This window comes from Acanthochromis polyacanthus, chromosome 16, assembly GCF_021347895.1.
Source record: "Acanthochromis polyacanthus isolate Apoly-LR-REF ecotype Palm Island chromosome 16, KAUST_Apoly_ChrSc, whole genome shotgun sequence".
Taxonomy (NCBI): Eukaryota; Metazoa; Chordata; class Actinopteri; family Pomacentridae; genus Acanthochromis; species Acanthochromis polyacanthus.
Window position 1 is genome coordinate 22,183,335 of NC_067128.1, and position 16,625 is coordinate 22,199,959.

At 41.9% G+C, this 16,625-nt stretch overlaps 1 protein-coding gene across 1 annotated transcript in view; it reads left to right on the top strand.

The window, feature by feature from the left end:
• The first annotated feature begins 2,805 nt into the window (after positions 1-2,805).
• The window catches only part of slc10a1 (solute carrier family 10 member 1), a 33,952-nt gene continuing 20,132 nt past the window's right edge, over positions 2,806-16,625 (top strand). The window contains exons 1-3 of the mRNA XM_022204321.2: positions 2,806-2,942; positions 16,190-16,421; positions 16,535-16,621. Coding sequence (XP_022060013.1) covers positions 16,215-16,421; positions 16,535-16,621 — 294 coding nt within the window. The 5' untranslated portion in view covers positions 2,806-2,942; positions 16,190-16,214. The remainder of the gene's footprint in view (positions 2,943-16,189; positions 16,422-16,534; positions 16,622-16,625) is intronic.

The window sequence follows — 16,625 nt, forward strand, 5'->3', positions numbered from 1 at the left end:
TATTGTAGATATGATCTCTGGGAAAATTTCCGCTATGACTTATAATTAGCAGCTAAGAATTATCCATATCTTCATTGCTATAGGGGCTTGGTGGTTGCCACTGTTGCCCTTCAGCCAGAAGATCCCCGTTTCGCATCCCGGCCTGGTCCTGGGTTCTGCATGGAGTTTACATGTTCTCCCTGTGGGTTTTCTCCAAGTACTCCGGCTTCCTCCCACAGTCCAAAAACATGCTGAGGTTAATTGGTGATTCTAAATTGTCTGTAGGTGTGAATGTGTGTGTGCATGTTTGTCTTTGTGTGTAGCCCTGTGATAGACTGGTGACCTGTCCACAGTGTCCCCCGCCTTCAACCTAAGTTAGCTGGGATAGATTCCAGCTCCCCCGCAACCCTAATGAGGATTAAGCGGTGTATAGATAATGGACCACTTTGTTTTAAAATGCAGCACCAGTGAACTTTAAATCCTTTACAACAGTGCAATTCTGTGACAAATTCCAGGCTTATAAAGTTAGTCATCTTATTTTAGTAAAACAGAGCAGGACTTGTCTGTTCAACCTTGTCTTTTTTCCACTTTTTTACAGCAATGACAACCACATTGTTGATATTTCAAACACACTTTTTCATATTGAACTTCAAAGCAATCTCTTTCTGACTCAGTGTGATTAAGTCAGACAGAATGCAGTCTGTGCAGTATTTCAGCTTTAGGGCCTTTGGAGAAATTAAGAGCAAATGATGTTGACTTTGTAGTAAATCCCAGTCACTGGTCCACCTACAACACTCCCTGCCACCTCCTTTATTCTGTCAGTCTCATAAGCAACATCAGTGCCGTGTACCCTTCTGCTTGGACAACATAACTTGCTTCACTGTACCAACATAAGCTCCTTCACTGACAACATCTCTGAAGTTGCACGTGTTTTTTTGTAATTTACATAGCATATTAACTCCAAGAACTATCTGAAATTTGATATTGTTAAAATAAATCAACCAGAAACTAAATGTTTCTGCTTCTTATCGGTGTCTCATATCATTCTGATTTGACTTTTCTGCTACCTTCCGAACTACTGTTCACACACAATGGGAAACATAATGTCCAGGCATTAAATCTGACTTGACTCAGTGAAAAGACACACCCTTCTCAAAACAATTAGGGCAACAGGTTACAAGCAGTAACTATGTTTAGCATTGAGTAAATATAAATTAAATGCGGCCCTCTCAAGTTATCCCTTTAATCTATGTCCTTTCAAAGACAGAACAAAAACGAATTAACACCTGAACAAAAATACTGAGTTGATATGAAAACCAGAAACAGCAAAATTTGTAAATAGCACTAATACAAGTTTTACATGCAGTGAGTAAATAATTGAGATCTAATCATCCTGATTAATCAGTGTGTTGATACAGATAATACGGGGACGTAATCATCCATCCGTTTGCTGCACCTGCTTAATCCTGTGGGGCCAATCCCAGCTCACTTGGACCGAACACACTGGACAGGTGATGAGTCCTAATATTTTACCTAATAGATTATTTAAAATGTACAGAATCATGTATTACAGTGAGATGTATTGTTTCTTCCGGCAACTGCATAAGTACTTCTGGGGTAATTCTACTTACAAACCACTGGTCTGGTATCTTACCATCTGAATGGATTATTGCCCAGTGGTTTGGTGGGTACCACTGTCGCCTCACAGCTAGAAGATCTCCAGTTTGCATCCCCGCCTGGGATCTTTCTACATGGAGTGAGTCTTCCTGTGCATGCATGGGTTTTCTCAAGGCTCTCTGGCTTCCTCCTACAGTCAAAGAACATGCCGAGGTTAATTGCTTATTCTAAATTGTCCGTAGGTGCGAATGCAAGTGTGCGTGTTTGTCTCTATGTGTAGCCCTGTGATAGACTGGTGACCTGTCCAGGGTGTCCCCTGCCTTTGCCCCAAGTCAGCTGGGATAGACTCCAGCTCTCCACGACCCTAATGAGGATTGAGCAGTGTATGAATAATGAATAGATTGAAGTTTCTCTCGCACCAACTTAGAGCTACTTGCATTCATTCTGCACTGCAGAGGATTTTGCAGACTTGTCAGTAACAGCAGAATTGCCAAGAACACAAAAGCCATCAAGAACCTTTGCATCAGCGTTAGACTAACAATCTGTGAACTGCATGTAATTTGTGATCATGTGCAGAGTTTGTACTTGGCAGAGGCCAGTTTGCTGGCAATGACCAGTGCTGGCACCTTCAAGATGATAACATGAAAAGTTCCTTCAGCATTAAGCAAGACTGGAGACTCCTCACGACCAGATCATTCATTGGTATTTTAAACACATTCCTCTTCACAGCCCCAAATGACCATGTCAAGTGCATTATTTCTTATGTAAAAGTGGAAGATCCTCCTTAAAGAAGTATTTGGGTCTCTTTGCTAGCTAGATATGTGTAGTAATGGTCTCCACTTGTGTAGATTTTAAAAATGCAGCCTGTTGTAGCATTGATTTCAACTTTTGACTTTTTCCTTTTATCTAACATGTTGTGAAAAAACCAAAGTCATTTTCATTTTCTCTTTCACTGTCAGTAGCAAAACAAACAAAAAACTAAACTAAACAAAAATAACAGAAAACAATTAGCAATGCAAATGAAATATGTGTGATAAAAGTTCCATGATAAGCATTTTAGTCAGAATCTCCACAAAATAATAGTTAATTCTGGATTTATTTTCGCTAAAGGCTGACCTGAGAAGCTCCTGGAGCCTGATCTTAGAGGTGCAGAAGTCACCTGAGCACTAGATGGCACTACCTGAAGTCTTCGTGAAACATTTGTGACTGACAAAAGAGTGACAACACAAAATGACTAAATTCTGTTCAAGAGAAGAGAAGAGAAGAGAAGAGAAGAGAAGAGAAGAGAAGAGAAGAGAAGAGAAGAGAAGAGAAGAGAAGAGAAGAGAAGAGAAGAAGCTGAGCTGGTAAACAGAATAAAGCTGCAAATGTATCTGTCAGGTTTAAACTAGAAGCAGTGATAATTGTTTGTTTTTGGGGAATCCACCTGAGAGTTTTCTTTCTCTCTGTACAAAGTGACCTCTAAGGATAGGTGTGCAATTCTCACCTTCAGCCCAGCCAAGACGTCAGTCTGTGACGGCTCTAATGGAGCTCTGTGGTGTTATAATGTTTTCATGCAAATGCTTCTTTTTCTGAGTGTGAAATCCTGTAAAAGTAATTTATCTGCACTCAGCATGTGAGCATGCCAGTAGGGAGGATGTGGTTGTGAACTATGGAGATGAGTGTAGATTTGACACTGAAGCACAAAGGAGCATAAAGAAAGCAAATACTGAGGTTTTTCCTCAGTAATTTACAGATTAACCTTTCAAAAAGAAACTTGGCTTGTTTACTTTACTATTACAACCTTATGTCTAAGAGTTTTAGGTTAAATATGAAGCAAAGGATTTGTCAAACATTTATTGAAATGGTGAAGTAAGTAAGAAATACAGATAAATGTTTGTGGCTTACACTTGCTAGTAATGTTGATTTATTTAAAGAGACGGTAGTTCTGCCTGGCCATTCTAATCAGATTTACTTAACATACTGTCAGCCTTAATTGTGCAGAGTGGTATTAGTTGGTCTTTATCAAGCTGTGGAGCAAGTGTACTGTTTATAGTACTATGTGTATATGCTACAAAAACTGTGTTAGATTTACAGCAAGTCACAATAGGTAGGTATATGATCAAATCCAACCAATTTCCAACAACTAATAAGTCACAAATTGTATATTCTTTGGTTACTACTTACACTTAATTTCCTTCATGTTTGTCCAGAATGCTTTAACATAACCCAGTAAATACAGACACATTATCTGGAAGCACAAAAGAACCTCTGTGAATCAATGTCACTCTGACACCACATAGCACCTGTAAAATTAGGTTAAAGGTTTTCCAGACCATATCGTGTGTACTGTGAACTAAGAGCTCACTCTAATCACAGATCTTGTCTGATGAAAGCTCAGCTTTCAGCTGCAGAATGAGTCAACAATAAAACAACACAGACTGCATAGATAACAACAAACAGTCCAAGGGTGCATTTGTAAACGAAATGATAGCAGTGGAGAAGTGATGACCAAGGAGTACAAAGTGCAGAGGTGTGAGGAGCTTACAGCCTGTTAAAAAGCTAAGTGCTCCATAATAAAAGGCATCCAACAGTTTGAGAGAGTGGGTCGAGGCATTCATGTTATCAATATCTCCATAATCAAGTACATGCAAGAAGGTGGCAACAGCAAGCGATTTCCGGGCATTAAAAGAAATAAAGGATTTGTACCTGAAAACAAAACTAAATTTTAATTTCAGCTTCTTTAAAAGAAACAGAGGCTTTCATCAATTTTGATTTCAAGTTATTTGTAAGAGGCCTCTAACTCAACAGGGGTGCTTTGTGTAGTTGGGAAATTCTGGCACCTTCTTTTTACTGGAAAACAGCAAAACTTTTTTTTGTCGCATTTAACTCTAGTCTAGGAGTAACAGATGTGACAGAAGATGTCAAATGCTGACTGAAGATATTCAAATTAAAGGGCAACAGTGTTTATAAATGATACTATCATCAGCATAAGGATGAATAGATGCATTTATGTTTTGAGCCACATTGTTGATAAAAAATAGTAAAGAGAGTGGGTCCCAAGACAGAACCCTGTGGCACAAATTTTGTAACATCCAGAATGCTGGAGGAGAGGTCACTGAGCTGCACATATTGCTTACAATTGGTGAGATGATAGGCCTCTCTTTGACAGCCCCCAACATAAAATATCATGGTCAACGTTATCAAATGCCTTAGACAAGGCAATGAGGAGTGCAGCACAATAATCCTTGGCATGGTTCCACAACATCATTTAAAACTTTCGTTGAAGCAGTTACTGTACTGTGTTGCTTGATGAAACCAGTCTGATGAGGAGATAAAATACCATTTAAAATCAAGAACTCCTTAATCTGATCATTCACCAGTCTTTCAAGAACCTTAGCGAAGATACAGCATTTGGAAATAGGTCTGTAGTTATTTAACACATGCGATCCCCACCTTTCAATAGGGGGAGTATTAAAGCAGATTCCCAAAAATCAAGAATGACATTGTTTTGCACAGAAAGATTGAAAATATGTGACACTGGTTCAAATATGGTATTTGCTGCCAGGCATTAAAAAGTAAGGAGGAAGGTTGTTAGTTGCCCTTTAAAGCCTTTCAGTTCAGTTCACTTCAGTTTTTATTTGTCAATTACTTCACATGCATTAAACATACAAAGGAATCGAAATTGCGTTCCCCGCTGTCCCATACGGACAAGTGTAAAGACAGGACAAACAGTAAAGTGCACAGACACAACAAAACACACAAATTAGACAAAGAAAAAACAAGTAAATAATAAAAAAATGCTAATAAAGGCACTGTGGTTCTTATAAAAGACAAGATAAGATATGGTAGTGTACTGTGAGGTAGGTTTGTTGTGCAAGGTCAGTGAATCCATGATCCAATTGCAGAATAAGGTGCTGAGTCCCAGTTGACCAGTTTGCTATGGTGCAATGGTCGTGTAAGATCAGAAATAATTTAGCAGCAACAATATTGATAATAATAGCAGCAGAGGATATATACAGTTTTACATAGAGCATCGGTGGGTCAGAGTCCAGGGTGAATATATAGTTTACATAGTGCGTCAGTGTGTCAGAGTCCAAAGTGAATTCTTATATTGGGGGGGGGGTCTATACTCCAGTCAATCGTTTGGCTCTGCTGGCAGGGTCTGGGGGTGTAGAGGGGAGGGAGTTCAGCAGTCTTACAGCCTGATGGATAAAACTGTTGGTGAGTCTGGTAGTGCGGGAGTGTCTCCGCAGGACGTGGAGGCACTGCAGAGCTTTCTTGACCAGGAAGGTGTTGTTGGTGGTCCAGGAGAGGTCCTCACTGATGTGCACCCCCAGGAATTTGGTGCTGCTCGCCCTTTCCACACCACCTCAAAACAAACGGCACACCAATACTGGTGGCCGTAATACCCCTCCCCTTAAAATACAAACCCCAGGTTTGTACACACACAAAAAGCCATCACCAACCTCAAACCAATTACCCACCACCAAACACCAAAATCAAATAACCTACTAAGCAATGAAATCACCTTACGTGTTAAGCTGCGGGACCATTACGATCCCTGACGAGCCCCCACTTGTTACGATCCAACCTCTAGGGGTTGGCTGGATGCGACAAAATAACCTGATGTTATTGGTTTAGGTAAGGGATTAATTGCTTAGTAGCAAAGTAACATAAAAGTGACAATAAAACATAAGACTGATGGGTGTTGCTAAAACAAACAACAGAATAAAACATAACGAAGGCTAACAGAGTTTGTAACTAAGCTAACACAAAGAAAACAACTAAACTCCTTAGCCAAACCGAACTACAGGAGCAACACCCACCACCAGGAACAAAAACTAATACAAAGGGTGTACAAAACAAACCAAACAAAACCGGTGCCTCACACTCACTGGGTACACAATTCACAAAGACTGTAACACAGAATGGCTTCTTCCTAAAGTGGTAGGCTGCTAATTGGAGCCTCAGTCTCCACTAACAGTAAGCTCCACACCCAGATAGCAGCCGCCAACAGAAACCCAAAGTGTCAGCAGAACCCACCAGGAGTATCTACCGACCGAAGTGTCTGTGGTACCCGCCAACCCACCACCGTACCTGCAGACCGAAACACAAACAAAGCTCAAACACAGAGAGGCACCAGGATGGACTGGTCAAAATACCAGCCACCAAGACTAATGGCATGGTGGCAGCTATATAGCTTGCAGGTGTGGTGCATGGCTGCCTCTGGTTGGTCCAAGGAGGAGGAGAGCTGGAGGATGGCCCAATCAGAAGGGTCGAAGGGCGGGAAAAAAACCAGACTGCAGTGCAGGTCGTCAGCTCCGGCGTCGTCAGCTGAAATGGCCGGCAGCTGGGGTTCCAAAGACTCTGCAACAAACACAGCTGAGCCCACACATTTTTCCCACACAAAGGCCCTACAAAACACCACCTCAAAACAAACGGCACACCAATACTGGTGGCCGTAACACTGACGTTCAGCTGGAGGTTGTTGTTCCCACACCATGTGTGCAGGAGTGCAACCTCCTCCCTGTAGTGTGTCTCATCGCCCTTGGTGATGAGGCCCACCAGAGTTGTGTCGTCAGCAAACTTAACGAAGTGATTGGAGCTGTGGGTTGGCGTGCAGTCGTGTGTCAGCAGGTTGAAGAGCAATGGACTGAGCACGCAGCCTTGTGGGGCCCCTGTACTCAGGGTGATGCTGCTGGAGGTGTTATTACCAACTCGCACTGCTTGTGGCCTCTGGCTGAGGAAGTCCAGGATACAGTTGCAGAGTGAGGTGTTGAGTCCCAGTTTGTCCAGTTTGCAGATGAGTTGCTGTGGTATTATGGTGTAGAATGCTGAGCTGAAGTCTATGAACAGCATTCTCACATATGAGTCCTTATTGTCCAGGTGGGTGAGGGCTAAGTGGAGAGCAGAGCAGACTGCATCCTCTGTGGATCTATTGGGTCTGTATGCAAACTGGAAGGGGTCCATGGTGGGGGTGGGGTGGGGGTGGGGGGTGGATTTGATGTGTGGCATGACTAGTCGTTCAAAGCACTTCATAATGATTGGTGTCAGTGCTACAGAGCTATAGTCATTAAAGCAGGATGGGGATGATTTCTTTGGTACAGGTATGATGGTGGCGGTGTTGAAGCATGATGGAACAATGGCTTGCTCCAGGGAAGTATTGAAGATGTCTGTGAAGACATCCTTCAACTGCTCTGCACAGTCTTTCAGCACACTGCCAGGGATGTTGTCTGGGCCTGCTGCTTTCTGAGTGTTGATGGTGGAGTGTGCCTTCTTCACACTGGCTGCAGACAGGCACAGAATCTGGTCATGCGGAGGGGGTGGGGTTTTCTGTGGGTGGGTGTTGTTTTGTGCTTCAAAGCATGCAAAAAAGGTGTTCAAGTTATTGAGCAGAGAGATGTTGCTTCCGCAAGTCTGTGGTGTGGGCTTGTAGTCCGTGATGGCCTGGATGCCTTGCCATAGGCTTCACGCATCTCTGCTGTCACTGAAGTGGGAGGTTATCTTTCTTGTGTAGTCTTGTTTTGCCTTTCTGATGCCCCGGGACAGGTTGGCTCTCGCTGTTCTCAGGTCAGTTTCATCCCCAGTCCTGAAGGCCTCATCTCTGGCCCTCAGCAGCCGATGGATGTCCCCTGTCAGCCACGGCTTCTGGTTAGCCCGAGTGGTGATTGTTTTCACATGGGTGGCATCGTCAATACATTTTACGATGTAGGAGGTCACAGTATCTGTGTACTCCTCAATGTCAGTGTTATTGTTGTGGGTTGCTGCCTGCTTGAACATTCTCCAGTCTGTTGTTCCAAAGCAGTCCTGTAGAGCAGAGGTGGGTTCCTGTGGCCACACTCTCACTTGCTTCAGAACCGGTTTGGTGACTTTCACTCTCTGCCTGTATGCTGGCATTAGGATAACAGGGATGTGGTCAGAGAGGCCGATGTGGGGAAGGGGGGTAGCTTTGTATGCTCCCTTTTGGGGAGTGTAGACAAAGTCCAGGATGCTATCTCCTCTTGTTGGGAAATGCACATGTTGGTGGAATTCCGGAAGGATTGTCTTGAGATCAGCATGGTTGAAATCTCCAGCGAGGATGATGAAACCATCTGGGTGTGCTATCTGTTGTTCACTGATAGCTTGATACAGTTCGTTCAGCACCGCGTTCCTCTCACTGTTGTTATTAGTGGGGGGTATTTAAACAGCGACCAGCAATATCGCAGTTATCTCCCTAGGCAGATAGAATGGGCTGCACTTTACGACAATAAACTCTGCCAGTGTTGAACAGTGTTTGCACACTACAGTAGCATCTTGGCACCAGGCATCCCGGATGTAAACACAGACCCCCCACCTTGTGTCTTACCCGCGTCTATGAGTGCCCTGTCCGATCTGTAGCATGTTAGCTGCTCCAGTTGTATGGCTGAGTCGGGGATGTTGTCATTTAGCCATGTTTCAGTGAATACAAACACACAGCAGTCACTCACTTTGCGATTCGCAGATCTCAGCAGTCGTATGTGGTCCATTTTATTGTCCAGTGACCGTACGTTGGTCAAGAGAATTGATGGAATGGCCGGGCGAGCTGGATTAGCCTCTAGCCTGGCTCGAATACCTCTGCGTCTGCCCCTCTTCCTCGTCCTTGCACACCGCTTCCGCCGCCTCCTTTCCCAGGGAGCGGCAGCAGGCGAGTCCGGTGTGGTAACAGGCGAGCGCGGTTGTAGTAGTAGTCCCAACTCCTTTAGCGTCTCCGTTTCGAGGTCTGAAAGTTGGCAAATTCTGCTTCTGCTTATGTCTAGGAGAGCCTGTCGACTGTACTTGCATTCCAACATAGTGTGACTCGAAAAACTTACAGACAGACACCGTATTGTTGGGAGAGCGAGAGGTCACTGCGTCTACACGCGCCGCCATCTTAACTTCAGACCTCCCTGACAGAGAAGGGTGTGAAGGTAAAATTTATCTTGTAAAAGGCATGGCTTGTAGGGGATATTTGACTGATTAACCATCAGATATTGGCAATAAAGTGTTTATCAAAACAATGAAGTATCTCAGATTTATTGACACAGAGACAGAAGCAACAATTAATTGAGGAGGTAGCTCTGACGAGAAAGAGTTGACAGGAAGAGATTTTATAGTTTGCAAGAATATCCTAGGATCCTTTAGACCATTTGTGGTCTGAGATAGGTAATAATCACGTTTTGCTTTTATAATGAAAGTAACGCAATGATTACGCCATTGTCGGAAATGTAGCCATTCAGCCTCAGAATCAGACTTTCTCGCAACTGCCCAGATCTGATTCCTCTAGTGGAAGTTAACCAGGAACTTTCATGGCCTTTCACCCTAAACCTGTGAAAAGGAGCATGTTTGTCTAAAAAAGAACTAAAATTATCCTAAAGAATAATTTCAAGCAAAATTAGTGTCATCAGTCAATAAAATACAAACCCAGTGAAAATGAAATAAATCATGAAGGAAGGCTTGTTGGCTAATGTGCTGAACCCTTCTGTTGTCCTGCGGGTCAAATTGACCCATTTTAAAGTTTTAAAAATGTGGAAAAAAATACATATTTTTTCACAGTGAAAACTTCCACATCTTTAAAATTTTTTAGGAAATTTTTGAACATTTTTTGGTGGAAAAAATCAAATTTAAAATAAAAAAAAATGTTTAAGAACATTCAGAAAATAATCAACCAAAATCCAGGGAATTTCGCTGTCAAATTTGGAGATTTTTTTATTTAAAAAAATAAAACTTTTGAGGGAAACTTTTCAGGAATTTTCTTCCTGAAGATTTTGCAAATTTTTATAAATTTGGGAAATTTGTTTCTGAATTTTTGGACTTTTTTCAGATAAGGCAACAACATTTTCTGGTAGGGACAACACAAGGGTTAAGATTTCTCTTTTTAATGATGAAAGCCCGAACACATAATGATCACTGAGATCATTAGCAAAGACCCTGTTGCAGAGTATTTATGTGGTGGCATATTAGTTATTGTAAGATCAATAGGAAACGATTTGTCTGGACATTTGGGGTTAAGACGAGTGGGACTTCTGTGTGAAATTCAAAGACATACAATGTGCAAGTCATCCGATATGTGTGAAAGTCAGTCCCAATTGAAAATTACCTGCCAGGATGATTTCCTTAAAATCTAATTGTATTTTTACAGTGTCCATCCATCCATTCTCTATACACCGCTTTATCCTCACTAGGGTCATGGGGGGTGCTGGAGCCTATCCCAGCTGACTCGGGCGAAGGCAGGGGACACCATGGACAGGTCGCCAGTCTGTCGCAGGGCTACATATATAGACAAACAATCACACTCACATTCACACCTACGGGCAATTTAGAGTAATCAATTAACCTCAGCATATTTTTGGACTGTGGGAGGAAGCCGGAGTGTCTGGAGAAAACCCACGCATGCACAGGGAGAACATGTAAACTCCATGCAGAAAGATCCCAGGCCCACCCCGGGATTCGAACCAGGGATGTTCTTGCTGCAAGGCGAAAGTGCTAGCCACTATGTCCACTGTGCAGGCCCTAAAATCTAATTGAAATAAGAACTGTACTAAGGAAGATAAAGTGTCAATTGTAGCAGCTAACAACAGTTGAAAACTAACCGCTAGATAAATCAAGACGTAGGGCAAAAACTGCTTAGATCCAGAAGTGGAGAGCAAAACTTGTGCAGGAAGACCAGATTTAGGTAGTGTCTACGGATACGGGTCCGTATCCGTAGCCCACAGGCTACGGGTACGGCACTTTCCATTTGCCAGACAGATACGGACCCGTACGCGAGTCTCGCGAGTCAAGAAGCTGCTAACCACTGCAAACTGTTGAAAGGTAAGCTAAGGTTAAGGTTAGGGTTAGTGTTAGGGTCAGGTTTAGGTTCCGTACCTGTCGTACCGATGCTACGGGTCCGTACAGCTAGCGTCTACCGGGAGTCACGTGACCAGATCTCGCGTATCTGATTGGCAAATGGCAAGTGCCGTATCCGTAGTCCACAGGCTACGGGTACGGGTCCGTACCTCTTGCAACAACCCCAGATTTAACATAAATTGGCACACCATTGCCTTTCCTAGAGGGAAAGTCACAACAGCAGCAGGACAAAAATAACCTCTCATGGTTAACACCTGCTGTAGACAGGTGTTAACCATGAGAAACCTGTTTGCTATTGGTTTCCAGTGGTGTAAAATCCTGTTGTTCATTCAATTCTCTGTCACCCATTGAGGCCGACATCCCTTGAGTCTTGGCTTCTCCACTACCAGTGTTTGAGTCCTCAATTCTGCTGATGAGGATGGCTCCCAACACCCAGTTGTGAGTAGACTACTTGTTTTCAATGGCAAGGACTCTACTCACAAGTTCACATATGGAAAAAATACTAATGGAAATACATCTTGCATAAATAAGTTCAAAATGTGCTTTTTTTGGAAGAATTTTTTTTATCAGATTTAAAAAAAAACAATTTATCCTTCTTTTAAAAAATAAATGAGAATTTATAATAAAGAGAAACTGCTTTGGCACCATTCATAATATACAATGTTATGGGGCTACAGTAACAATCAACCATGCAAATGAACCCTGAGTTGATCTGTAAATTTGTTTAGCTGGTACACAGCTTAATCGTCATTAGGGTCGCGGGGGGCCAATATTAGGCTGACAGCAGAGGACACCTGTTGAAAACCCACTCATGCACAGGGAGAACATGCAAACTCGACATAGAAAGACACCAAGCTGATACATGAACTGGGGATCTTTTACCTGTGAGGTAACAGTGCTAACCACTGGGTTACCACGCTGCCCCAAAATTAGAACATTTTCCATGAAAAATATCAGAAGTCAGCAACTAAACTTCTCTGTTTAATTCTTGAAGACATTTCACCTCTCATCCAAGAGGCTTCTGCAGTTCTTAGGATTTTGTTTTGCTCACATTTAGCTATAACAGTGTGGGCTTTGGAGAGTTAAACAATTGAACCAGATTTAATCCCAGTCAGATATGTGCCGGCTGCTGAACCTCTGTGTGGCTACAATCTAATTCAAACACATTGAGGGTTTCTACAGATAAAGTATGGGTGCGATATGGGTTCTCCAGTGTCACCCACTGTGGTCAGTCTTTACATGAAGAAAGTGGAAAGCATTGAGCTTAGTTAACCCTCAAGCGACCGAGTGGGGTCATTTATGACCCCAGCCATATAACTGTATTTGCCGTTTTTACATTTTTTATCTGAAAAATGTTTCCTACTATGAATTTGTCAATCTACTTGTCCTACAGCTGCTCATAGCTTTTTGTAGAGATTGGCCAACTGGTGTGACAAGGATAATGGAAACTTGTCTGGGGTCACTTATGACCCCAGAAAGATGTATAGGTTTTTCACTATTGTAGGCCTTAGTTTTATTTATTTATTTTTACCTCTAATCGCTATATTTCAGTGTTTTGCAGTGCACTATAGCTGGTAGACCTACATTTTTAGCCACAGCTGCCCTGGGGCAGACTGACTGGCTGCCAATCCACTCCTACAACCCGTCTGACCACCACCAACATTACACAGCATACACATTCATACACCAGTGTAAGTGGCAGCACTGGAGATAAGGTGGGTAAAGTGTCTTGCATTGGACGAACGGCTCTGCCACCTGAGCCACAGCCGCCCCTAATCTAAAAACTTCTCTGCATGTTACAATACACACATACAGACAAGATGTTTGTGTAGATTTTGTTTTTATGTACTTTTGATTTACTATTGAGGAAACAAAAGGAATAAAGTTTTAAAAGAAGCGGCAGACAAAGCGTGTCTAAATTAATGTTATTGCGTTCTTACAATGCATCATATTGTTCATATGATTTTACTTTAGCTCTGAGTCAAAAATGATTAAAATCCATGAATAAGAAAAGAAGGTTATTTTAGAATATCCATCTTAAAATGCAGTGGAGTGGAATAGGTAAGAAAGCACAAAAAGAGGCAATAAAGTAGACGTATTCCTGTGTAAAATATAGTGGGGTCATAAATGACCCCAGTCGGTCATTTTAGTTGCTAAAATAGCTTGGTCCCTCGAGGGTTAAGGAAACAACTCCCAGGTTAAGATGTGTGGACGACACCTGGGTCAGAATCAAAATCTAAGAACTAGAAGCCTTCAACAGGACATAGAAACTCTGTGGATATGTGGATAGCACACGCACACACGCACACACACACACACACACACACACACACACACACACACACAGACACACACACACACACACACACACACACACACAGAGAGAGAGAGAGAGAGAGACTATTAAATGCTGTTTGACTAAAACATATGGAGGGGATTATCAGAACCTTACAGCATCGGGCTGAGAATGTCCCTAGCAAGACAGAAGAAAAGGAGCACAAACATATTAGGAAGCACTTACAACCTGTGGCTATGCCAACTGGGCCTCAGTGAAGTTGGCAAAGATATCTTAAAAAAAAAGCAAAGCATCAAACAGAAATGAAAAGCACAGGTGTAATAACATTGTCATATGTAGCTGGTGTACCTGAAAATCACAACATCCCTGTGAACTTCAGATCCAGCAACACTCTGAGACAAAACTGGTTCAAAGGTTAAAACACTAAAACACACCTGAGTAATGTTGTATAAACAGCCAGCTGAGGTGTGCGCACACATACTGGGGAGACTTAACTGCTCTACAAGTGCATGGGTCAGCACAGGATAGTCAGTTATCCACCTGCATCTAAAGAATCTTGGGCTCTCCTTTAACCCTTGGATGCATGGCCAACCAATACCGACACTCTTCCATGGGTGGGGTCAAAAATGACCCCAATTGAAATCAGTGCATTTTTGCAATAAACTTGAGACATTTCTTTCATGTTGGTTAGACATTATATATTTTGTTCAACAAAAGAGTATTTTCAGTTTTGATATGTTCTTTCTTCACTTTTAATTCAAATTTTATCACATAACAATCACTGAAACGGTATCAAAACATGTTTAATCTTCCTCTGTATTTTAAAACAGACAGAGGGACACATAAATTAACATTCAGTAACAATAATCAATAAAATTCATAACAATCATAACATTCAATAACATTCATTCAACATTCATGTTCAGACACAAACATGTCTCTTCTCACTCTTCACAGCTTTCGCAGACTATTTTCTTGTGGCTGTGACCATTGCTGACAGGACTTTTGCATTTCCAACAGAAGTTGGTGGCTAAATGTTAGATTGATGGCTAAATCATTTGTAGCTTTGTAAGTAAATCTACGGGCGTGCGCGAGCGCGCCCACACACACACACACACACACACACACACCTCCACTCACATTCACACTGTTGTTACACTGTTATTACACAGTATGTTAGCTCACAGGATTGTTAGGTAAAAGTATTGTTAGCTAACACACACACACACACACACACACACACACACACACACACACACACACACACACACACTAACCCATTAGGTAGCCTATTATATGATCATCGATTATTCAATGGTGTATTTGTGTGTGTGTGTGTGAGAGTGAGTGTTTGTGTTAGCTAACAATACTTTAGCTATCAATCCTGTTAGCTAAGATACTGTGTAATAACAGTGCAACAACAGTGTATGAGTGTATGTGTATGCGTGCATGCGTGCATGCGTGTGTGTGTGTGTGTGATTGTGTTAGCTAACAATACCGTTTGCTAATAATAATGTTATTATTATTAGCAATAATAATACTGTTAGCTAACAGTATTGCTGTTAGCTAGCAATACTGTTAGCTACCAGTATTGCTAGCTAACCACAAACTAGGCAAATTTCACAGATATTCACATAAAATTCACATATTCTGTCAATTAAAAATAAGTTCATAAATGGAGATAATACTTACATGTATAATGCTGTGCAAAAATGACCTCCTAGGTGGTGGGACTGCTGACATCAGTTGTATAAGGGACAGTAAATGTTTATTTACACTCACAGTTGCCAAGAACCAATGTTAAGTGAAATATCCCATTGGAAATGCTTGGGGTCATTTTTGACCCCGCCCATGGAAGAGTGGGGTACTGATACAAAAACTGATTTTTTTTTTTAATTAATGAAAAAATGAATAAAAATGCAAATGGCATCATGTCACAAACATGTTTTATGAGGAATACCTGGAATATGAAAATATCAAAACTTTTAATCTTAAAGATATGAAGGAATAACAACCTCTGGGGTCAATTTTGACCCCACCTATGCATCCTCGGGTTAAGGACAAAAAATATACACATGCTGGAAGAGAGGACTGAAGAAAGCCATCAATGTTAAACTGGAACAACCATGTCTAAACAGAGGAAGAGGTTTACGGAACCATTTATCAGGTACTGGTATCAGAATGCAGTCCTGAGATTCCTCACTTGGCATTTTCACAACCATTCACATCAAAAAGCATGTGAGTCTTAGGTCAATCACTGGCCATAAACCATTTGATCTGGGGGTAAAAAAATATATATCAAGGACTCCCTTCCAGTCAGTTAGAACTAAGGAAGCCTCTGGAAGGAGAGATGGCACATCTTCAAAAACTCCAGTTGCTTCTACTGAAGTACTGAGAATCTACAGCATGTTCTCTCATTGTTACTTCTCTGTCCTACCTTGCATCCGAGCTTAACCCTGTTTGTATTTTCAGATTTGACTCCCACATGTAAGGCACTATGGACCACACAGCACATCTGTCTTCTGATCCAGATTTGTGGCAAAATGGCACCTTCTTGTTCCACTTGACGGCTGACAACACCAGCTCCATTTACACAGCTGTTATGTCACCAGTAATTGACAAAACTATCAGCATACTTATGATAATTGTCTTATTTATCACCATGGTTTCAATGGGATGCACTATGGAGGTGTCCAAGATCAAGGTGAGTTCAGCTGCACACTGCACATACAAATGCATCTCTTTAAAATGCTCTATACATGTTTGTACAGGTAGCCTTCATGATCTCATTAAGATTTCTGTACTTTGTCTTTTCAGCATCACATAGTGAAACCTAAGGGGGTGGCCATTGCACTTCTGGCGCAGTATGGTGCCATGCCTCTCACAGCTTTTTGCTTAGCTAAGGTTG